Raw genomic sequence first — 24,323 nt, forward strand, 5'->3', positions numbered from 1 at the left:
GAGGCAGCGGCATGGGCCTTAGATGAATCAGATTTAGATGGGGAACATGTAGAATTTCTTTTAGAAAGTTTGGAATTTTGCCTCAATCACAATTATTTTTGGTATGCGGGAGAATATTTTTTACAAACCAAAGGCGTAGCTATGGGGGCAAGATTTGCCCCCAGCGTAGCTAATTTATTTATGGCCCAATGGGAGGAGGAGGAGATTTTAGTGAATAGACCCCCAGAATTAATCTTCTATAAAAGATTCATTGATGATTTGATTATTATCTGGGAAGGGGACATTTTATCTTTTAATTTTTTTAAAACCAGAATGAATTTTAATAACAAGAATATCGCACTTACATGGACTGAGAGCAAGGAGAAATTGAATTTCCTAGATTTGGAGATTTTTATAAAAGATGGTCGTTTACATACAAAAAATTTTTTTAAACCTACCGACCGCAACTCCTATTTACCTATGGATAGTTGTCACCATAAAAAATGGCTATTTAACATCCCGAGGGGACAACTTATCAGGATTAAAAGAAATTGCTCAAATGACAATGACTTTATTACACAGTCCAAAGTACTAGTGGAACGATTTCAGGCAAAGGGATACAACATGGAGAAAGTGAATTCTGATTTACAACAAGTAGCATTATTAAATAGAACTGAACTTTTGGAAAACAAGAGGACACCACCAAGGGAGGTGAACAATAATTTTAAGCTTGTGCTTGATTTTAATGCTCAACACAAGCAAGTTGAACGCATCATTAAAAAACACTGGAGTGTCCTCAAACAAGATAAAGTTTTGGGACCCCACCTTCCGGAGAAACCTGGTTTCATATACAGGCGAGCACCTGTGTTGAAAGATAGGTTAGCACCGGGAGTGGTAGATCCCCCTAAGCGTATGAAAAATACTGTTTTCCAGTTTCTATCCGGATTTTTTGCATGTGGGAAATGCGGTGTCTGTCGACAAACGAGGAAAAACATAAAGAAAAGAAAATCGTTTAAATCTAACAGCACAGGCAACGAATACCATATTAAAGATTTAATTACATGTACCACCATTGGGGTGGTCTACATGATGGAGTGTGGCTGTGGACTCCAATATGTGGGTCGCACATCACGACCCCTGAACGTAAGAATAGGAGAACACATCAAAAATATAAAAAAGGGTGAGGTGTCACACAGCGTCTCCAAGCACTTTAGAGAAGTCCATGATAGAAACCCTCATTCTCTAAAGTTTTGGGGAATTGAACATGTCCAGCCACATTGGAGGGGGGAAACTACATTCGACAATTAAGCAGAAGAGAGTCCTTCTGGGTGTATGAGACGAAAGTACTGGCACCCAGGGGGTTAAATAAGGATTTTGACCTCAACTGCTTCATTAGTGATAGATAGCCCCCCCTCCCTGAAATATCTGTAGATTCACTCAATATTCATCATTTTAATATATAGACATTTTGTCATAGTTTTTATACAGATTTTTTTTTTTTTTTTTAATTTTTTTTATATTTTTGTGTCATTTTATAGAATTAGCAATATATTAGAGGTATTCCACTTTTAACAATAATATATTTTGTGAGTTTTTAACATTATGGCAATAATTTGATTTAATGCGATTTTATGATGCGATTTTATGTAATAAAGATGTTTTTATGCAATGATTTTAGGAGAAACACCCGGGGGATGGCGGCGCAGTCACGCGGTCTCTGGTAGTGATTTAGTAGATCTATATATGTTTTAAATTGCCCCCTCGATATAATAGCTAGTGACACCGAAGATCACAGGAAGTGTATCTTTTGGTTCCGGTGTCCTGTGCATAGCTCAGAGTGAGGAGGACATGTGACCGCTGGCCAATCCACCGTTAGCAGCATTGGTAAATAGGCGAGGCTGGACACGCAAACTTCACCCCTACCGAAGAAGCCAAACGGAGCCCACGCTCCAGGCGTAACGCGTATAGGGAGGCGGAGCCTGCGTGCCTGACGCCGATCGCTCGGGTGCTACTCTCCAACACTGAATGCCATAATAGCAGGCACAGCTGAGTGCCCAACAAATGTGAGTTACCCCTTTATGCTCAATAAAAGCTCATTATTTACATTCAGAGAGCACTAGATCTTTGCTTTATCTTTATTTTATGTCCTGGCGACCCCCGGAGGTGAAGGCTGGAGAGGTTACCTGTGATAGTCTGTTTATCCCCTGATATGCTCATGCTGGCCCGTTTGGGTCTGGTATCAAGGTGAGAGGCCAATCTTACTGGTGGAGGGAGTTCACACACTGGTGGTTCCTGCTTGATTCACAAGGGATTGAGGCTGTCCTGTCATCACCTGGATATACTAATCATTACTTTGGAGCACTTTATATGAACATTTATGTTTCATCAGAGCACATATGATGGACACCATATTTTGTTGATAACACTTGTTGATTCATGTAATCACTAATTATTTTTGTGCACTTCTGGCGCAGCACGTTTTTTGATTTTCAAACATAAACACTGTTCCCAGTGCAGCTACGCCAGGGAGCACAGAGCGCAGGCCACAGCCCGTGCCATCCTATCCCCAAAGTCCTTAAAGGACGAGGATTCCTCTACCGGAACAACAGTAGTCCCATTCAGCTAGAGACCTTACGTCCACCAAAGGCGGAAACAGTTCTCTGTACCAGAGACTCCCCCAAAAGGGCAACAGCTAATGGAAGCTTAAACACCACAGGGGCACATCTCAGACAGTCCCCTCCTACATACATGAGCAGTCAGCAAAAAGAGCAGCTCCGGGAGGAATGCGAGTGCCAGATGCCCTAGGCGCAGCCGCCGCTGCGCTCCCCAAATCGCAGGGTGCCACGCACCGAAAACAGCCAGTACGTCCACCAGCGCCTGTCGCGGCAGGGAAGGTGGAAATGTCATCCTCATCATCCGAGAAAACAGGGCGCGAGGTAACAGACCCGGCAGGGAGGCCCACGTCTGCGGTGGCTGAGCCAGACTCAGGCTCCGAGACATCAGAAGAGGCAGGGGTAGGAGGAGAAACGTTTTAGCGCACCTACCACCACCCCCCGGGCACAAATGCGTCCCGAACTGCCGAAAAGGCATAGATGGACAGTGAAGATCCGGAAGGCCCTGCGGCCTCCGTGAGGGGGTCAGGTGGGAAAAAATGGCCTGCAGGGTCCATACTGAACCTGAGGAACCCGCCAGCAACTTTAAAAAAAAAAAAAAAATGAAAAAAATAACTTTTTTTTAAAAACGGCCCCACAGCGTTACAGCGCCCCCCGGAGGTCGGGCACGCGCTAACAGACCCCCACAGAGAGGGAGAGACCACCCTCAATATTCACTGTCCTTCAGGCACTCCCGTCGGCCTTCACGGCAAAAAAATCTCCAGCAAAATGGCCGAAAACGGGTGTACCAAGATGGCCACCTCCATAGAAACAGACCGAGGCTACAACAAAATGGCGGCCCACCCAAAAATTGTGGCAATCGGGGGACCCCCCAAACGCCCATCCGCACCATCCACTTCAGGAGAACCCCAGCAAGGCCCCTCCCCCCGCACGATCATTGAGCACCACGGACAACGAACTCGCCCTGCCCCCCATGCGGCCTGCACACTAGGTCCCAGGCTCAGGTAGGCCCAAACAGTCCCCCACGTGGGGCGGGGGGGATGGTAGGGGGGTGGAGAGGAGGGGGGTCACAATAGGACAGAGGGAAACCCAGGAGTGCGAGGGTCCGACCGTCTCAGGGAGAGGGCCCGCGTCCACCCCAAAATCCAACATTTACTCACCATACCAGGAACACAGGCGGGCGCCATCTCATGACAGGACCCCACGCCACTGGAGTAGGGGGGCTGTTGGCCAAATAGGAACGCTGCGACATCAGCCTAGACCCTGTCGTGTGCGTCCTGGCAAGACGTTTAACTCGCGGGGCCAGTCCCCGTCCAGTGGGACTATGTCACGGCCGACCCAGCACGTAGCTAAGGCCTGCACGCGCTCGCTGGCCAGACTGGGGTGACCACTGAATATGGGGGTCCAGTCTGTCGCCCAGCCTGGCATAATTGCTTGAAGATCTCCCAGGAAAAAAAGTTCCGGAGAAAAAAAAAGGCTAGCTAAATAAATTCTACATAAAAAAATACTTCTATGCCAGGACCAGAGATCCCAGCAAGGAACAAGGTCCTTACTCCTGACTAGGCAGAAAAAACTGACATCCTATGCAGGAAAAGAGAGGGTGTACCCTCCGGGACTGCCCATAGGCGTAGCCAGAACTTTTTCCTGCCTAGTGTCCTACTCCTTTAGGGGGCAGTATAACCCTACTGCTATGAATCAGAGAGAACTGCGTCCGTCAATGAATGATAGAGAAACACTGGTTGATTTGCACTGGATATTCATTTATAGGTTTTATCATTGCACTTATAAGTCCAATTGTAGAATTGTATAAAGGAAGTATAGGGTTGTGCAGCATTTTTTTGGCTTTTAGTTACATAGTTACATAGTTACATAGTTACATAGTTAGTGAGGCTGAAAAAAGACACAAGTCCATCCAGTTCAACCTATGTGTGTGTGTTTGCTTTTAACCGTACATTGTATACCCCTGTATGTTGTGGTCTTTAAGGTGTCCATCCAATAGTTTTTTGAAACTATCAATGCTCCCCGCTGATACGACTGCTTGCGGAAGAGAATTCCACATCCTTACCGCTCTTACAGTGAAGAACCCCTTACGCACTTTAAGGTTAAACCGCCTTTCCTCTAGTTTTAGTGAGTGGCCACGTGTCTTATTGTATTCCCTTACTCTAAATAGTTTGTTCCTTATGCTCGGGTCGCCAGTACAGTATTTGTACATTGATATCATATCCCCCCTCAAGCGTCTCTTCTCCAGAGAGAATAGGTTCAGTGCTTGTAGTCTTTCCTCATAGCCGATGTCCTCCATTCCCCTAATTATTTTTGTTGCCCTTCTCTGGACTTTCTCCAGTTCCAGCACATCCTTCCTGAGGACCGGTGCCCAGAACTGGACAGCATACTCCAGATGTGGCCGGACCAGAGTCTTGTAGAGTGGAAGAATAATCTCTTTATTTCTGGAGTGAATCCCCTTTTTTATACAACCCAGTATTCTGTTGGCTTTGCTTGCAGCGGCTTGGCATTGCATGCCACTTCCAAGCCTGTTGTCTACCAGTACCCCCAGGTCCCTTTCCATCCTAGACTCACCCAGAGGTTCCCCCCCTAGTGAGTAGCTTGCTTTCTGGTTTCTGGCCCCCAAGTGCATTACTTTACATTTTTCTACATTAAATCTCATCTGCCATGTAGTTGCCCACCCCGTTATTTTGTTCAGGTCTGCTTGCAAGATTTCCACATCCTGCATAGAAGATATTGGCATGCCTAATTTAGTATCATCTGCAAATACTGAGATTGTACTAGATATCCCCTCCTCTAGATCATTTATGAATAAATTAAACAGGATTGGTCCCAGGACAGAACCCTGGGGGACCCCACTTTCCACACCCGCCCAATCCGAGTACTCCCCATTAATCACCACCCTCTGTACTCTCCCCTGGAGCCAGTTCTCTATCCAGGTACTCACCTTATGGTCCATACCTACCTTCCTTAGTTTTTACAGTAAGCGTTTGTGGGGAACGGTGTCAAAGGCCTTTGCAAAGTCCAGATACACCACATCCACAGGCTTACCTTTATCTAAGTGGCAGCTCACTTCATCGTATTTTTATTTCTTTATACAGAGGCCCGGACATATCACCATTGTATGCCATGATAAAACCTCCACTTGCTGGCCATGCCCACTTGCCGATCACACCCACTTTCGGGCCACACCCACAAAAACCACCGTAGCACCCCCAAAATAAAAAATTGGAGTCTCTCCTGCCCGGGTTGGATTTGAATTTTGCCATCTCATCCCTCCCTCCAAGTTTTTTTTTTCTATCTTATCTTCTTAACATCTAGTAGTCATATCTCAAAAAAATCTAAGTAGTATCTTTTTTTTTTTTTTTTTTTTTATCTCGTGGACGAAATGTGAGAAATAAAGTATATATTATACAATCATTCCATAAACACATACCGCATATTTATTTATTATTATTTATTTCAGGAACTGATATAGCGCTGTCAATTTACGCAGCGCTTTACGTATACATTGTGCATTCACATCAGTTGTATATATACATACATTTATTTGAGGAAAATATGCTTATAGTTTACCATTTGCCAATTAAAAAAAAATATGTCCCCAGATTTCATTTTAGAAATCTGGTCACAACAGGATTACACGACTACTTCAAGGCCCAGTATGTCACCTGGATGTAGCCAGGCTAAGCCTCACCGCCTGATACCGCACTTCTTTTTTGCTGTTACTAACCATATTATGATTATGTGTTCCAGCCTGGGCCGGAGGTACTCTACCACAACTGATGAGCTATGGGGAGAAGCCTGTTGGCAAGTGGGAGGAGCCATCTCTCAAGTGCTGTCCTGAAAGACTCCTGCAAAACAAGTTACCGGTAAAGCCCCGTACACACGTACCGATTGTCGGCCGTAAATATTCGGCCGAGGACCGATCGGCTGATTGTAGGCTTGTTAGTATGATGCTTCCGACAGCCGACAGCGCATTTTCGGCCGAACAGCATCTGTCGTGCAGGCATTAAAATTTTTGTTGACCAACACCAGAACGGCCGATTGTTCGCCAGTCAGTACAGATTTCGGCCGACAGACAGCAGATTAGCAAGACTGGGCATGCTCAGAAAAGAAAAAAGACAAGGAAAGTTAACCATCACATGACATCACTTCTGCAGTCGGCTGTTGTTGGCCGACAAAATTCGTGTGCAGTCTTTTGCAGTTTTCAACAGACACGACAGCCCTGGACAAAAGACGGCCGATCGTTCGGCCGACGATCAGTACGTGTGTACGGGCCTTAAGTCTAACTTGAATTTTCTCTTTTGTTCATTGACGGACACAGCTCCAGAATCTTCTTGACCATTGAGATGTCCCAAAGCAGTGTCAAACATGAGGGGAGGAAAAAAATACAGCAGAAAAAATCCCCCAAAAGGCTAAACCTAGCCAACCAGGTAACATGAAGCTCATCCAGGAACAACTGGAGCTCACCTGAAAACCTCAAAGAGTCTAGGTCCTCTCAAACAGTGGCCTGCAAAACTTTGTGGCCAAAAGCAGCACCTGCAGGTGCCAACACATCTACTTTGTAAAATTTTGTGAAAGTGTGCACAGACGACCAAGTGGCCGCCTTGCAAACCTGCATCACTGATGTCTGATGGCGGGAAGGCCCAGGAGGTACAAAGCGCCCGCATAGAATGTGCCTTGACAGGGAAAGGAGGAACCTGACCCTTGATTGAATAGGCCTGCACTACAATCTGTCTGATCCATCTGGAAATGGTCACGGCAGACGCGGCCAACCCCTTGCGAGGTCCATCCGTAAGATAAAAAAAGGGAGTCTGATTTCCTAAACAGCTTGGTTGCCGCCAGGTACACCCTGATCGCCCGAACCACATCCAGAGAATGCAAGGCAATCTCCTTAGAATGCTTAGGACACAGGGAAGGCAACACAACGTCTTTATTCAGATGAAAACCAGAGACAACTTAACCACTTGCCAACCGCCGCACGACTATATACTGCGGCAGTCAGCCCCCTACAGGCAAAGCGACGTATCGGTACGCCGCTCGCTCTGGTACTACAGCGCCCGTACTCCCCCCCCCCCCCCCCCCATTCATTGGCCAATCTGGAATCCACGTGGAAACAGCCAATTTTACGCCCCTGAATTTTTATGAGCTGTTCTTCACGGACGATCTTTTCAGATCTATTGTGGACCAATCAAATTTATGCGCTGGTCAATTCATCGCCGCCAACCCAAACTCGCCCCTTGCCAGACCAATCGGTGGAAACCTTTAACGGTTTCCGATTTTAAAACCTTTCTGGGCCTTTCCCTCAACATGGGCATAACCAAATAGAGTGAATTGCAGCTATATTGGTCCACTAGCCCAATTCACCATATGCGCGTGAACTCTGCCTCCATGTCCAGGGTGAGATACGAGCAAATTCTGCGATTTATGCATTTCAACGACAATGAAATCTGTTGTCCTCGTGGAGACCCTGAATATGATCGGCTCCACAAAATTCGGCCCCTCGTAGACCACTTCAATTAGCGGTTTGAAGCCTTGTTTACCCCCCAACAAGTTGTCTGCGTTGACGAGTCCCTGATTAAGTTTACTGGCCACCTTGCTATGAAACAGTATCTCCCCCAGCAAGCGTGCCAGATACGGGGTCAAGCTGTATAAGCTCTGTGACAGGGCCACAGGCTATACAGTTAGTTTCTGGGTCTACGAGGGAAAAGATAGCTCTGTGGAGCCCCCCCAACTGTCCAGATTACATAGGGAGCAGCGGCAAGATAGTTTGGGACTTTGTGTCACCCTTATCCAGAAAGGGGTACCATTTGTACGTGGACAATTTTTACACAAGCGTGCCACTATTTAGTCACCTGCTATCACAATTACAAATTGGCACATGTGGCACCGTGCGACCTAATCGCCGGGGCTTCCCCCAACAGCTTGTAAATTCCCGTCTTAGTCGGGGGGAGAGAGCCTGCTTGAAAACGGACAAATTGCTTGCAGTGAAGTGGAGGGATACACAGAATGTTTTCGTTCTGTCCTCCCTTCACGCAGACACGACGGTCCAAATTACTACGGCAACTGGTGTTATGGAGAAACCCCTGTGTCCACGACTATAACCTTAATATGGGAGGGGTGGACCTTAACGACCAGCTTTTGGCGCCGTACTTAGTTGCCCGTAAAGCCAGACGCTGGTACAAAAAAGTGTCTGTTTATTTATTCCAATTGGCTATGCTGAACGCCTTTGTACTATACAGGGCGTCAGGACGAACCCGACCCTTTCGAGAATTCCAGGAAGAGATCATCAATGCCTCCCTGTACCCAGGAGGTGTTCCTGCCCAACTTCCCCTTCCAGATGTAGTGAGCGGCATTTTTCACATGTCCTCCAGAGTACCCCTACCCAAAAACGCCCCCAAAGATGAGGTCGTGTCTGTAGCAGGCGCGGATTTAGGCGTGACACCCGTTATTATTGTCCCACCTGTCCTGACCAACCTGGTCTCTGCATCAGGGAATGTTTCGAGTGCTACCACTCGCTAGTGGAGTATTAGTGTAGGGTACAGCACGACATAGTGTAGGGAACACTAACACAGGGTCTCGAAAGATGTTCGATGGCTATCGACATTTTGAGAGACCCTAAGCTGGAAAGTTGCAGTTCACAAAGTTCAAAAATATAAAATAAAAAAGCCAAACACAGTTGTCATCTCAGTTATTTTTATGTTCTTCTACTCTTCCTACTGTACTTCTACTGTAGTTTGTTTTTCATTCTTTTGTTAACCTGTTTCCCTTGCAGATACTCTTCGGCTGCCACACTGATTTTATATATTCTGACATAAACCGTTTGTTTTTTTAACACAAAGTTGTCACTAAATGATATATTGCTCACACATGCCATAGGTATATGTGGAATGACACCTCAAAATACATTCTGCTGCTTCTCCAGAGTATGGGGGATACCCCATGTGTGAGACTTCCAAAAAGTGGTAATTTGGGGGGGTTTTGTACTGCCCTGCTATTTTAGCACTTCATGAAATGAGATAGGCAGTCAGAAAGTAAAAGCTGCATTAATTCCAGTATTTACACCATAGTTTGTAGACGCTATAACTTTTGCGCAAACCAATAAAAATACGCTCATTGAGATTTTTTTTGTCAAAGACATATAGCTAAATACATTTTGGCCAAAATATATAACATACATTGAGTATATTGGATATTTATTAAAAGACAAAGTTGAAAATGTAATTTTTTCTCAAAATTTTCGCTCTTTTTTTAATAATATCGCAAAAAATAAAAAGTGCAGAGGTGATCAAATACCACCAAAAGAAAGCTCTGTTTGTGGGGAAAAAAGGAACGTAAATTTTGTTTGGGTATAGCATTGCATGACCGTGCAATTGTCAGTTAAAGTCACGCAGTGCCAAGTTGAAAAAAGGGGCCTGGTCTTTGAGCAGCCAAATCCTCCGGGGCTTAAGTGGTTAAGGAAGGAACGTCTGACAAGGGCGAAGCACCACTTTATCTCTGTAAACCACCAAATAGGGCGAACGACAAGATAAAGCTGCCAGCTGCATGCGGAAGTAGTCACCACCAAAAAGGCAACCTTCTGTGACAATATAAGCAGAATATTTTCAAAAGGCAGTTTCTGAAGAACCGACAGTACCAAACTGAGGTCCCACTGAGGTGAGGAAGAAACAGAGACCGCACAGGCAGGGCCAAGTGGTGATCCCCTTGAACAAAGGTGCAAACCAAGGAATGTGTAGCCAATGAACGTTGAAAGAAAATTGCCAAGGCCGAAAGCTGGCCCTTGATGGTGCCCAAGGCCAGGCACTGTTCCACACCTCTTTGGAGCAACTTCAAAATTCGAGCCACTGGAAAGGAATGGGGAGTAACCCCCAGAGACTCGCACCATGCAATATACAACTTCCAGATGAGATGGTAAATCTTTCTCGAGGTACATTTTCTAGCCTTCAATAGTGTGGGAATCACTGACTCAGACAACCCCCTATCCTTCAGCACCTGGTTTTTAACAGCCAAGCCATTAAAGCCAGCTACAGTAAAGCAGGATGGAAGATCAGCCCTTGGACCAACAGGTCTTCCCTGAGAGGGAGTCGCCAAGGGACACCCGTCCAATGGGCCAAAGTCTGATCGCCTGAAGTTCCAGTACGTTGAGCGGTAGTCTGGACTCCTCCAAAATCCAAACACCCTGAGCACAGTCCATGCCCAAACACTTCCCCACCCAGACAGGCTGACATCCGTGGTGACCACTGTCCAGTACAGGGGAAGAAAGTATTTTCCCTGTCGAAGAGCCTGAGAGCGAATCCTCCAGATTAGGGACCCTCTCGTACCCCGGCTCAACAGGATCACATTGTCTAGAGACTGTGGATGCTTGTCCCACATGGCAAGAATCTCTCTTTGTAGAGGTCTCGTATTGGAACGGTGCAAACGGAAACCACCTCGAAGGTGGAGACCATCAGGCCCAGCACTTGCATACAAGTCCTAAGAGATGACCGCCTGTTGGACAACAGGAGCCAAAATGCATCCTGCAACTTCTGGAGTTGGCTGAGGCCGAGTCCAGGGTCAGGCCCAGATAGTCCAGCTTGTTGGATGGAACCAGAGCAGATTTTTGGAAATTCATTGTTCATCCGAGCTGTTGTAAGCGTCGCACAGTAATGTCCAAGTTGTCCTTCAAAGCATTCAGAGACTCTGCGGTACTGGGGTACCTGGACGATCTCCTTCTGCGAGCAATCCCCCGCTGTCGCAGCAGCGCTAGAGCACTGGGGCCAAAACTTTTGTGAACACCCGAGGAGCCGAGATGAGACCAAAGGGTAGAACCACAAATTGATAGTGCACCTCGCCCACAGCAAAACAAAGAAAACGCTGATGAACCATTGGGATATGAAGGTAAGCATCCTTGATATCGAGAGTGGCCAGAAAATCCCCTTGATGAATGGATGCCACTACCGTGCGAATGGACTCCATCTGAAATTTTTGTACCCGCACAAAGTGGTTCAAGGCCTTGAGGTCCAGGATTGGATGAACTTTGCCTTCCTTCCTAGGAACTTTAAACAGGTTTGAATAAAACCCCTGAAAGCGTTACAATTCTGGAACTGGTACAATGACCCTTTGGAAAAAGTAAATCTTGCACCTCCCCGAGGAGACCTTGCAGAGGATCTGGGGACAGACACAGGTTGGAAGGAAAGAACCTTGCCGGAGGCGAAGACTGAAACGTAATCTTACAGCCGGACCGAATCAGCTTGTGGACCCACCTGTCTTGAATCAAGAAGGTCTACGGATCCGGAAAGAAGCAACGATGTTCCCCCACCCCAGATACAGATGAGGGCGCCCCTTCGGGCAGAAGAGGGGACTTGTCTGAGGGTCTGGAGGCTGGAGGGACCTGCTCTCGGCTTACCAGACCAGGGCCTCTTGGAATCCCCCCCCCCCCCCCCCGAGGCGGTTAGAGCAGATTTTGAGCTCTTGTCCTGAGATCCTGAGGAATAAAAGGGGCGCTTGTGAGCCGAGAAGAAAGGACCACGTTTGCGATGAGATTCCTTGCTCCTAGTAGCCTGCGGAAGAAGAATACTCTCCCCCCTGTAAGACCCTTAATGATCTCATCCATGGAAGCTCTGAACTGGTGATCTCCCACAAAGGGAAGATAAGCCAGGACCTTCTTGGAAGCCTGGTCCGCAGACCAGTATTTGAGCCATATCAAAAGGCCAAAGGATCACTGCTGTCACCGACACCCTGCAGACTAAGAGAGCCGCATCCAGAGAGGCATCACAAATAAACTGCAACCCCTGAACCAACTGGTCTGCCAGTTCCGCAAGGTTAGGGGGGGGGGGATCTGTTCCCCTTCCAGATCCTGGCGCAAAAGCTTTACCCATTCCGTTAAGGTTTGGGATACCAAAATTATGGTAAACACTGGTCGAAGGATCGAACCAGCCATGGTAAATAAGTGTCGGACCAGAGTTTAAGTTCTCCTGTCAAAAGGGTCTTTGAAAGCCAGAGAGTCCTCAACCAGGACGAGGGTGGCTTTATTTAACCTTGACACCCGAGAGGTCCACCACAGGTGGTACAGTTAGCTTTTTTACCAGGGACTCTTCAAAAGGATACCGTCTAGCGAAACAAGTGGCACCACAGGTCCCAGCACACCCAGCCGCTGCTGTAGCAGAGAGAGGAGAGCTGTTTTGAACCCACAGGGACTCCACACCACCGACTCCGATATAGAGCAGAGCGCCAATGCTTCACGCTGTGCATCAATCAGAAGGAAAGAGAAAGTTCAGGAGTGAACACTAGAGGCCCAGCGCCAACTCAGCACCCCCTTAGGCTTCAAAAACATGGCCACCGCTTTATCCAATGGGAAACTACAAGAAAATAGCCGCCGGATTACACAAACATGGCCCCCGACATATATAGCAGCCATCCACAAGAAAATGGCGCCTCCACGCGGCACCCACATGGCTCCCGGGACCCCCAGGAATGATTTACAGTAAGGAGGGGCCCTGGCAGGAGCCCACACCAGGACCACCCATCCCCAAAACCGGCGGTGGAAGAGGGGGAGCTAGGTGAACGGGGGGTGGTCAACAGGGGACCCCGATAATAAGGGGGGCGCTATGTGAGGAGGAGAATATAGGCGTGGTAAAGCTTTTTCCTGCCTAGTGTCCTACTCCTGTAGGGGGCAGCATAACCCAATGGTTTAAGAAGATTCTGGAGCGGTGTCCGTCAATGAACGAAAGAGAAAATCTATTTTTTTTACAAGTTGGAGTTTCCCTTTTTTTGTGGATATGAGTTGGAGCCCCTGTTATATTTTTGTTTATGTCCACATTGGGAAAAATCTCCTGTATGGTCATCAGGTCAGCAGTAAGCAGAATCTTTAAATGGTGACAAAAACAATAAAAATGGATTTTTGTAAAATCTTACCGTAAAATCCTTTTCTCTTAGCTCATTGACAGACGTAGTCCTCGGTGATACAGCACCTTCGGGTTATGTTGCCTCCACAGGAGTAGGACTAGACAGGAAATAAAATGCTCTGGCCACACCCTAGGGGCAGTCCCAGAGGGTATATCCTCTCTCTCTCTGCCTCAGCAAATCAGTTATGTCATAAAAGCAGTCTTTAGAGAATTTAACCCAACCCAACTCAAAAAAACAGAGGGGCGGGTACTACGTCTGTCAATGAGCTAAGAGAAAAGGATTTTACGGTAAGATTTTACAAAAATCCATTTTTCTCTATCGCTCATTGACAGACGTAGTCCTCGGTGATACAGCACCTTCGGGAAGTCCCAGAGCAGTATCACAAATGAGGGGTGGGAAAATGGAAATCAAATCCAAATCTAGAAGGCCCAACCGGTGCCAACTAGAAGTTTACAATGCTCATCCTTAATGATGAGACTCAACAAAAAAATTTTCAAACAGAAAAAAACCCTCGAGGTAGACCACCGGTCTCCTCAAATTGCGGCCTGCAAAACCTTGCGGCCAAATGAGGCATCCGCCGATGCCATCACATCAATTTTATAAAATTTTGTAAAGGTATGTACCGACGACCAGGTGGCCGCTTTACATACCTGGACCACTGACGCCTGATGGCGAAAGGCCCAGGAAGTACTGAGCGCTCGAGTGAAGTGCGCCCTAACAGGGAACGGAGGATTCCGACCCTTAATAGAATAAGCCTGTACCACCGTCTGACTGATCCATGTAGATATGGTCGCGGCAGACACAGGCAACCCCCTTCAAGGGCTATCCGTGATCACAAAAAGTGAGTCCGTCTTACGAAAACCACTTTAGGAAGGAAGGATGGATTCGGAAGAAGAACCACCTTATCCCTATGAACCACCAGATATGGGGAACGACAGGATAATGCGGCCAGTTCTGACACCCTGCGTAGAGAAGTAATGGCCACCAAGAAGACCACCTTCTGGGAATGTAAGCAAGGGAATCTCCCTAATATCTTCAAAGAGAAGTTTCTGAAGAACCGACCACACTAAATTAAGATACCAGGCGGTAAGGGTGCGCGCACTGGCGGAGCCAGATGTCGCACCCCCTGGATGAAATTCCGCACCAAGGAATGATTAGCCAAAGGTTTCTTGAAAGAAGATTGCTAACGCCGAAAACCTGACCCTTGATCGTGCTCAAGGATAGTTTCTGCTCAACCCCTTGTTGCAGACAGACCAAAATTCGGGTCACCGAATAGGTCTGTGGGGGAAATCCAATAGATTCACACCATGCAATATAAGACTTCCATGTGCTGGAAGTCGCTTTCCTTGCTTTAACTGGAGGTAGGAATAACTGAAGCTGACACTCCCTTGTCCTCCAGTACCTGGGTCTCAATGGCCAGGCCATTAAGCCAGCGACTGTAAAGCAAGATGGAAGATCGGTCCCTGAGACCGCAAATCCTCCCTGAGAGGAAGTCTCCAAGGAGCGTCCGCGACTAGCCTCGCCAAGTCGGCGTACCAGGCTTGACGAGGTCAATCCAGAATTTCCAGAATAACTGGAATTCCCTCCACCTCTATCCTGCGAAGAAGTTCCCGCAGCAACTTGAGAGGATGGAAGGCATGCCGTAGCTGATACTGCCCCCACGGGGCGATCAGCGTTTCTGCTGCGTCCGCTAGAGGATCGTGGCGCGAGCTACAAACCTCCGCTCCGCAACCTCTGGATGAAGAGGCCATATGCGATTGGATCCGAATCGGGCTGCTCTAGAGCTGCTCGATCCAGTAAATCAGACAAAATCTGATCACTCTCAGTTCCGATACCCTTATTGGTAATCTGGATACTATCGGAAGAAAATGACTTCCCCTGGTTGAGCATCGGAGACTTCCTGGTCCGCTCGCTCAACCGGATCCGATTGTCCAGGGAATCGGAATTCTGATTCCATTAAAAAAGAATCTCCTTCAGGAGAATTCGGGTATGAGACTGGGTATACGGTACTGCCTCTAAGAAGGCCACCATCAGTCCCAGCCAATTGACGGACAGCAACATCCGAATCGTTGACTGAACCTTCTGGAGTTTCCCAGCAAGGAGAAACTCTCTTGCCCAGGATGTATCCAACCTTAGGCCCAGATAGTTCAGTCTCCTGGTGGGAACCAGGGATGATCTTTGGGAAAGCGAAAAAACACTGATGTCCTGCGATGATGGGGATATAAAGATAGGCATCCTATATGTCTATGGACGCCAGGAAATCTCTTTTATGCAGGGAGGCCACCACTGTACGGATGGACTCTATTTCTTCCCAAGTCCAGATTTGGACGCACCTTGCCCTCTTTCCTGGGCATTGTGAATAGGTTCGAATAGAACCCCTGAAACCGTTCAATGTTAGAAGGGCAGAATCGCACCGGTGGAAGTGATCGAAACTCGATCCTGTGTCCTCCAGAAACCGGTGAAGACATCCCCCCCCCCCACCCCAGAGATGGGTAGGGGCGCATCAGGCTATATTCTTCAGGCTTGGCTGAGCCGGACTCTTTGTTTACCCGACCAGCGCCCTTTGAAACCCCTCTAAAGGGGCTTTGGAGGGTTTTGCCTTATCGCCCGCCCTCGCGGAACGAACAACTCTATATGAGCAGAAAAGGAAGGTCCTCGTTAGTTACGAGGTCTTTTTATCCTAACAGTCTGTGGCAAGACAGCAGGTGGTACTGTCTATCCTGTAAAGAGGAATTCCTCAAACGGATAGCACCTAGCCATGCGTTTGGAAATAACAGGGGTTCGTTTCAAAACGACCCCATTTGGGTAAAGGAAAATCCTTCGCCCTTTTGGTAGGCTAACAAGTACCAAAAAGGAATCTCAGTCTCAGCTACCTCTGCCGGTGTAACCTCAAGACTAAAGGTTTCCCGGACGGACACAACTAGTGCATCCACCACTCTTGTGCTATGGCAGAGGCAGAAACGTGCTCCTCACTGCTGAGGAGATATTACCTGAGACAACAGCCCCCTAAGAGGGACCTGCAACTGCATTGACCAGTTCCGAATCCGTATCTGATAAACAATAGGGGTAGGCGGGGGTCGCTACTTGACCCCCGTCCCTGACAGGCCACCTCCACCCGGGATACCAAAGACTCCAAAATTGCCGATAATGCATTAAAAACAAGTGGGGTACTGGAGGGTCCTGCGGCCACCTTGAGGGGATCAGGTGGGGATACCTATGCGGCAGGGTCAATGATTATACAAGACACTTGCCAGCGACAAAAAATGACAAAGTAAAAAAAAAAAAAAACTTTTTTTTTTTTTTTTTCTTTTTTGTGTCCCCCAGTCGCAACAGCGCCCCTCAGTGTTACCTGCCTTTTTGGACCCCACAGAGAGAGACAGACCCCAAGGCTCATCCCTGATGCACAGAAGTTTTCATCAGCTTGCTCAGTGCTTGTTTTGTTACAGACAGAAAGTCTTTGGCCCTATTTCCTGGGTAAAAGAGGCGGCTCCGCCCCTTAACACGCCTGCCGGCTCCTCCCCCTGGCTCCATGAGGTGTTTGAGTCACCTCAAACATGGCCGCCCCCATGCTGGAGACACGGGGCTACACCAAAATGGCGGCCTCGTGCGATCTACCAGACAATGGCGGCGGCCTGCACAGAATAGCGGCATGTCTGCAGAAGGATCTCGGCCTCACAACCCTTCACCCTCATGGTGGTCAGCGTGGTCGGAGGTACCGGACCCTAGCGGGCCTTATGCGGTCCGCTGCTTAGCTGGAGGAATGATCTGGAATGCAGTATACATGTATAGACATCGCCCTGTGGCTACTGACAGGTAGGATACCTTATACTATCACAGTAAAGTTCTAGTACTGCCACTGACTACAATCATTTACACATCTTTACAATTAGATTGTCAGCTCCCAAACCAAGCCTCCTGGCTTCTTGTACACAAAAATCACACTCAATTAGGGGGATCTGTGACATGTTGTAGGATAGAGGGGAACCCATCCTTACCATTACAGAGAGGGGCCCGCGTTCACCACAAGACCAGTCAGGGGGAAAGGGGGAACATACTACTCACCATACTGGAACCAGGCGGGCGCCAACTCCTGACAGTACCCTTCTCCACCGAGGTAGGAGGGCTGTCGACCAATACGGGCGCCGTGACTCATGGTCTTTGGCGTTTCAGCGAGACGTTTAACTCGCAGGGTCAGTCCCCGTCCAGTGGGACTATGTCGCGGCCGACCCAGTGCGGAGCTATGGCCTGCACGCGCTCGTAGGCTGAACTGGGGTGACCACTGGATCTCAACATCCAGCCCGTCGCCCAGTTCAGCTTTCTTGCTTGAGCCCAGTTCAGCTTTCTTGCTTGAAGATCTCACAGGAACACTGGAGAAAAAAAGCTGTCTAAAAAATCTTTTCTAAGAAAAAAATCCTGCCAGGACCGAAGATCCCAGCAAGGTATCTAGGTCCTTACTCCTGACTAGACAGAAAAAAACTGATTTGCTGAGGCAGAGAGAGAGAGGATATACCCTCTGGGAATGCCCCTAGGGTGTGGCCAGAGCATTTTATTTCCTGTCTAGTCCTACTCCTGTGGAGGCAACATAACCCGAAGGTGCTGTATCACCGAGGACTACGTCTGTCAATGAGCGATAGAGAAAAGCATTTTAGTTTAGTGAGTAGAGAAAGGTTAGAAACATTGTCAGGTTTTTACTGCTGTCTAGATCACCAAGACCAGTAGTCAGTAGAAAATTCCCCAGTAGGGACAAAGACAACAACAGCTTCTAATCACTCTCTATTTTAGCAAGGATTAAAATAAAAATTGTATTAGCTGGAGCTGAGCTTTACCAAAGATCCAGCACAGAAATGTTCCTAAGAGATATACAATCCAAACATTGAAACATCAGTTCTCAATAGGCTGACACTTAAAAATGTATTAAATGCCTGGCACCAAATTGCAGGTAAAAACACAAATGGGTATTGCAGATGCTTAGCTGAAGGGTTTTTCCTTTCCATACAATAATTTTTTTAATCACAGCAATGTGCTAGCAAATTTTACTATTCCAGGAAGAGTCAATTCACTAGCCCCTTCCCTCCTTGCTCATCTCCTCTTCTGGGAGTGCCTTGTTCGAATATAAAAAGTTTCATTTGCGTGGCAACTCTATGTAAGACTGCTGGGACTGCTGACAACACATCCAAGATGGCTGCACTGATGCTACCTGGGAAGGCAAGATCATGAATATCTTCCTGGGAGATCTTGCAAGGTCTCACAGGGTTGTCAAACTGCACATGAGGAAGAGGAAATGCATAATTTCATGTGGTTCATCTTTCATCTCACGCACGTGCCGTACAACACACTGTTTTTTTTATTTTTTATAAACAGAGAAATTTAATGTCACATGGCGCAATGCTCCATCTCACATAGGCAGTACTACTATACTGCGAGCTAACATGGACACACATTTTTCAAAATGGTGGCGCGGGAGCAGAGGCACAGGCAACAGAGAGGCAGGCTATAAAGAAATGGTCTGACAACAGGGTTTCTAACTGTAAGTTGACTGTTATTTAAATTATTCAGATGACTAAAAAAGTTTCTGACCTTTGCCCTCTCCAGCTCTTCTCTCTCCTGGGCTATTTGTTGGGTCATTATTCTTTTTTGTTCCTCTAGAGAACGCTGTACCGAGTCCATTTTCGCCTGTTCGGCAGACACCCTCCAACGTTCCTGTTGAAATAAAATGTTACTAAGCCCATATATAGCACAAGCAGTGCAGAGAACAACAGTGCCCAGACATCAAAATGCCATTTCTACCTGTTCCAGCAGGCGGCTCTGCTCATTCAGTCGAGTCTCCATGTTGGTGATGATCATGCGCAAACTGTTCCGTTCCTCTTCCATATCATTCTGCTGCCGTGTCAAACGGTCCTGCAGGGCTGAATCAAAAAGCAGTGCTAATTGCATTTGTGTCAGCACAGGTGAAAATATCAGAAATGCTTCAGGACTGTTGATTTTACGTTTATAGAGAATTGTGAATTATCCTGTATTGTAAATATTGGTTTTAAGATATATGAATGGTGCAATACCTCGAAGCTGTCCCTCCCTCTGTCGTGCTCCAAGTTCTATCTCCTGAGAAGTGTTCATCTGGGTGTTCTCCACTCGCACAGACAGATCACCCAGCCTATAGGAAAAAGCTTCCATCTGTTCAATGACTCCATTTAATGACCTGAAAGAAGACCACAGGATAGTAACCGTCATATTAAGAAAAACAAAACAAAGACAAAGCAAGATCCTTATAATATACAAATAGATCATGCCTCCTAACCTATTAGGAAGAAAGACAATACATAGAGGACTACCTGAAAGACCTTTCCAACAAAATTTCCTTTAACAGAAGAAACTATGTGAATCGAGGTCTACATAGTAGTCTTGCATATCTGACCACATAAGCCAGAAGTCCTGATGGGGCTTTCCAAACCATGTTGTTTGCAAGTTATTGATGTTTCAAGTTCAGGGTAAAGCGCACAGAATTGCTTGCAATTCGGAATTAGGGAAACTAGATAGCTATTCTCTCCAATGATTTTGAACAGGCTAACTAGGGCTACCCGAACAGTCATTGTCTTTTTCACTGTGAAGCCAGAATGATCCAACCAAGGAAAACTTTTAGGAAATTAAACTACTGGAGGAGAAAACCTGTATATTTAGGGAGTTAGCCCTTCTTTTCTGGTGAATAGCTGGAATTATCCCATCTGGATAGGATGGCTCTCTGCAGAGATCTGATATGGATTTGTGGAGATCATTACTCCCAAGACCTGCAAGTTCAAATAAAGGCGTGTCTGGATTCTTAAAAAACACAGAAAAAAATTCCTTACCCACATAAACTAAGGGGGTTCTCATTTAAATCAAAAGACTATAAGGTATGTTCTGTTCATAAGATCTTTACAAGAAGAGCCTCCAAATGGATAATGATCATTTCTTAGGAAAGCAGGATTATTAGGTAATGATCTTTGAAAAGTCCCTGAGTGCTGTCCAGAGATGTATAGTAATTAAGTAGAACTACTTCACTACTGTACTTAAGTACCGAAAGGCGGTATCTGTACTTTCCTGGAGTAGAATTTTTTTCTCCGACTTCCACTTTTACTTCACTACATTTTTTCGATGATTTCAATACTTTTACTCCAATATTTTTTTTTTGTGCTGCATAGTTACTCGTTACAATTATAAAAATTACCACTGCCAGAACAGTAGCTGGCAGGTTTCATGAAGCTCAAAACATGTGTATTATCAGCGCAAACGAAAATAAATGCTACTGTATGTATAAATAAAAGCTGCATTTGAAATAATAAAAAACAATATGATGTTCAAACTTTTGACTTCTTTCTTTAATAACTACATAACACAGTACTTGTACTTTTACTTTCAGTACTTGAGTAGCAATTTTTTTTTCAAAACTACTGGTACTTTTACTTTCAGTACTTGAGTAGCAAAATTTTTTAAAAAACTACTTGCAATACTTAAGTACAAAAAATGTTGAATACTTTAGTACTTCTACTCAAGTCACTTTTTGATCGAGCACTTGTACTTTTACTCAAGTATGGGTTTCGAGTACTTTATACAACTCTGGTGCTGTCAAAAGGCTGCAAAGTAACTTCAGGAACTGATTGTAAACCAGGTAAAGCATTAAAAAGCTGGAGAGCTAACGCCCAATTAAAGCTTCTACAGTATACTGAATTCAGATACTCCTACTTCCTGATTATTGCTGTAGATATTATACTCTGTGCAGGGGATTGTCGTTGCTGAAGACCCATTCTACTTCATCATATCTGATAGCATCATTCAGACTCTACTCTAACCCATGCAGTAGAAAAAGAAAACAAAAAAGGAAAAAAAAAAAAAAAAACAGGTGTAGCAGTATTTCCAGCATCAGTGCCATGGTTACTGTTAACACCAACAGCACATTTAACCACTTGCCGACCGCCGCCCGACTATATACACGGCGGTCAGCCCCTCCCAGGCAAAGTGACGTACCGGTACGTCACTAGCCTGGGAGCCAATAGGGGGAGAGCGCGCGCCGCCGGAGGCGCGCTCCCGCCCCCGCTCGTTCACTAGGAAGCCCGCACGTGTGACCGGCGGACCCGATGTCCGCCGGTCACTCGCGATTGTCGGCTGTAAAGGGAGAAAGGCAGGCGGCTAATGTAAACAAAGCCGCCTGTCATTCTCCCCTGTGTAAAAGCACAGATCACTCGGTTCTGCTATGTAGGACCGTTGATCTGTGCTGTTACACACAAAGCCACATCCAATGACAGTTAGAAACACGCCCCTAGGGACACACTTAACCCCTCCCTCTCCAATAAAGTTAACCCCTTCCCTCCCAGTGTCATTTTTACAGTAACAGTGCATATGTATAGCACGGATTACTGTAGTAATGTCACTGGTACCCCCAAAAGTGTCAAAAATGTCAGTCAAGGGTCCGATCTGTCTGCCGCAATGTCGCAGTCCCGCAAAAAAAAAACAAAAAAAAAAAATTGCAGATCGCCACCATTACTTGTTAAAAATCTTTCCCTTCGTTAGTAAACGCAATAACTTTTGCGCAAACCATTCAAAATAAGCTTATTGTGATTTTTTTTACCAAACATAGGTAGCAGAAAACAAATTGGTCAAAAATTTAAAAAAATTTTGATTTTTACATTTCTTTTTTGAGGAATTTCATATAAAAAAAAAATTTGAAAAATATTGTTATTTTTGCAAAATTGTCGCTCTTTTTTTGATTATAGCGCATGATCAAAAAAATCGCACAGGTGATCAAATACCACCAAAAGAAAGCTCTATTTGTGGGAAAAAAAGGACGTCCAATTCGTTTAGGTACAGCGTCGCACGACCGCGCAATTGTCCGTTAAAGTAACGCAGTGCCGAATCGCAAAATACCCCCTGGTCAGGAAGGGGGTAAAATCTTCCGGGGCTTAAGTGGTTAAGCTTGTTGCCCAAGTGTGAATACTGAGACAATGACCAGTCCGGCATCTTTGGTTTTTAGTTTTATTTTAGGAACTTGGATGGGAGAAGGGAATGAGTGGGATACTCCTCTGGCTCAACTAGTTACAAGAATGGAACACTTAAGAAAAAATGCCTTCTAGCGCTGACTTGACGCCGGCTGAATGCCGACCAACGCTTACTGGCGCTTGTGAACACTGACTTGCTGTCACTAAACTGAAACTGACTTCTGAGACTCCGGTTAGCTCAAAAGTCCTTTTTCACTGCTTCCTCCAGTCCTCCCTGACTGAGGTAGCCACTTGCAAATACTGCTGCAACACTTAACACTTTATACTTCAGGGCCCAACCACTGGCACCCCCTTTACTCTTCAGGGTTAACTCTGGCACCCCCTTTCATGTCACCACTGCCCGGCTAGCTAGCTCCTGGATCCCTCTGACCTCCTCCGGAGTGGTCCCATCTCCTAGGCAGACCCCAGGGACAGTTTGCAGTACTCACGACTCAGAAATCTTTCCTGAAACTCGTCCCCCAACAGCTCCGCTGGTCCTCAGCACACGGGATCCTTCTCTGCAGCTCAACTCAGCCCTGTATCCCCTCAGGCAAGCCACCTGGGATACCCGATTCCTCTTGACAGGAGGAGAGACAATCGTCATCTCCCTCCTGGGACTCTGCTTCCCACCAAAGACAAGCTAACATGCGCGCCCCACAGACTTATACCGCCTCCCAGAATGCTGTGCGGCAGAATCTGCAGTTCCAGGATGGATACAAGCCCTGATGTGCTATTGGCCAGGTTTCTTCCACTGCCCAATGACAGCCCTCATTGGGATACAGTGGGGAGACTTCCCAGCACAACAGGCACACCTGGGAGCACATGTCAGCCTAACTGAACAATATGGCCCTGCTGTTAAGCAGGCAAGGCCCCACTATAATTTACTTAGCACCTACCTTGGAGGGTGCTACACAGGCAAGCATATTTATTACTGGTATTTGCAGTCTAACTACATTACAGTAATAAATACAGAGGCTTTATAATGTAAGAATACATTTTTAATATCCACCAGCACTAGGAAGTACCAAGTACCACTGCCCCGCAATAAGCGAATACTGGCCAAAGGAATTCTATTTCAAACATCCAGAAGAGAGGAAAGAAAATCTGATCATGTAACTGGAAGGCACTTCCTTCAAAGAGGCTTCAGAAAGAATTAACACATGATCAATATTATCTGTTTCATTAACAATTACTTTTTTCAACCATGCAAGCCTCCTTATTGGTTACTGAGGCACCTGGCAATATAAAAGACCAACAGGGAGGCAGGGGCAGAACCAACCATGACATGTACTAGGGAGGTCAAGATTAATATATCATTTTACATTACATCATCATTTTTTTTTTTACTTTAAAACATTTTCACATTGACAAATTAATCACACCGTGAGAGGTATGTTTGTGTGCAGTATATGTTGGCCTTGTTAAAAAGCCAAACCAGTCATTTTACATTAGGATCCAGAAAAGACTGGCTACATCCCTTATTTGAAGAACACAGCTAACATCATAAGTGAGAATTGTTAAGCAGAAGCCCTAGATAACCTTGTCTGTGATGAAGCGCTGGTCACTGCATCAATTTCCTGCTCTTTCAGCCGCTTTAGTCGCTGCAGCTGCTCCTCGTGGTCTCGGCACATTTCCTGGACAGACAACCTGCAGGAAGATAGACGCATAAAATAATGCTGATAATTATCACACCAGCTAGGACAAAAGATAATACCAAGCCTGGCTATTCACCTTTGGAGCTCCCTAATGCGTTCTATCTCCTTGTCCTTTTCCTGCTGGAACTCTGTCAGCTTACGCTGATATTGGGCTAAGAGGTCAGTTTTCTCATTTTCTGCACTCT

At 46.3% G+C, this 24,323-nt stretch overlaps 1 protein-coding gene across 1 annotated transcript in view; it reads right to left on the minus strand.

Moving 5' to 3' along the window:
• FBF1 (Fas binding factor 1) overlaps window positions 1-24,323 on the minus strand; it is a gene marked incomplete at its 5' end in the record, with an annotated part of 191,679 nt that overhangs the window by 60,541 nt on the left and 106,815 nt on the right. The window contains 5 exons of the mRNA XM_082272785.1: window positions 19,056-19,178; window positions 19,266-19,384; window positions 19,535-19,674; window positions 24,023-24,130; window positions 24,215-24,321. Of these exons, the coding sequence (XP_082128911.1) occupies window positions 19,056-19,178; window positions 19,266-19,384; window positions 19,535-19,674; window positions 24,023-24,130; window positions 24,215-24,321 (597 nt within the window). The remainder of the gene's footprint in view (window positions 1-19,055; window positions 19,179-19,265; window positions 19,385-19,534; window positions 19,675-24,022; window positions 24,131-24,214; window positions 24,322-24,323) is intronic.

The sequence above is a fragment of the Pelophylax lessonae genome (assembly GCF_965119305.1).
Source record: "Pelophylax lessonae genome assembly, chromosome: 11".
Lineage (NCBI taxonomy): Eukaryota > Metazoa > Chordata > Amphibia > Anura > Ranidae > Pelophylax > Pelophylax lessonae.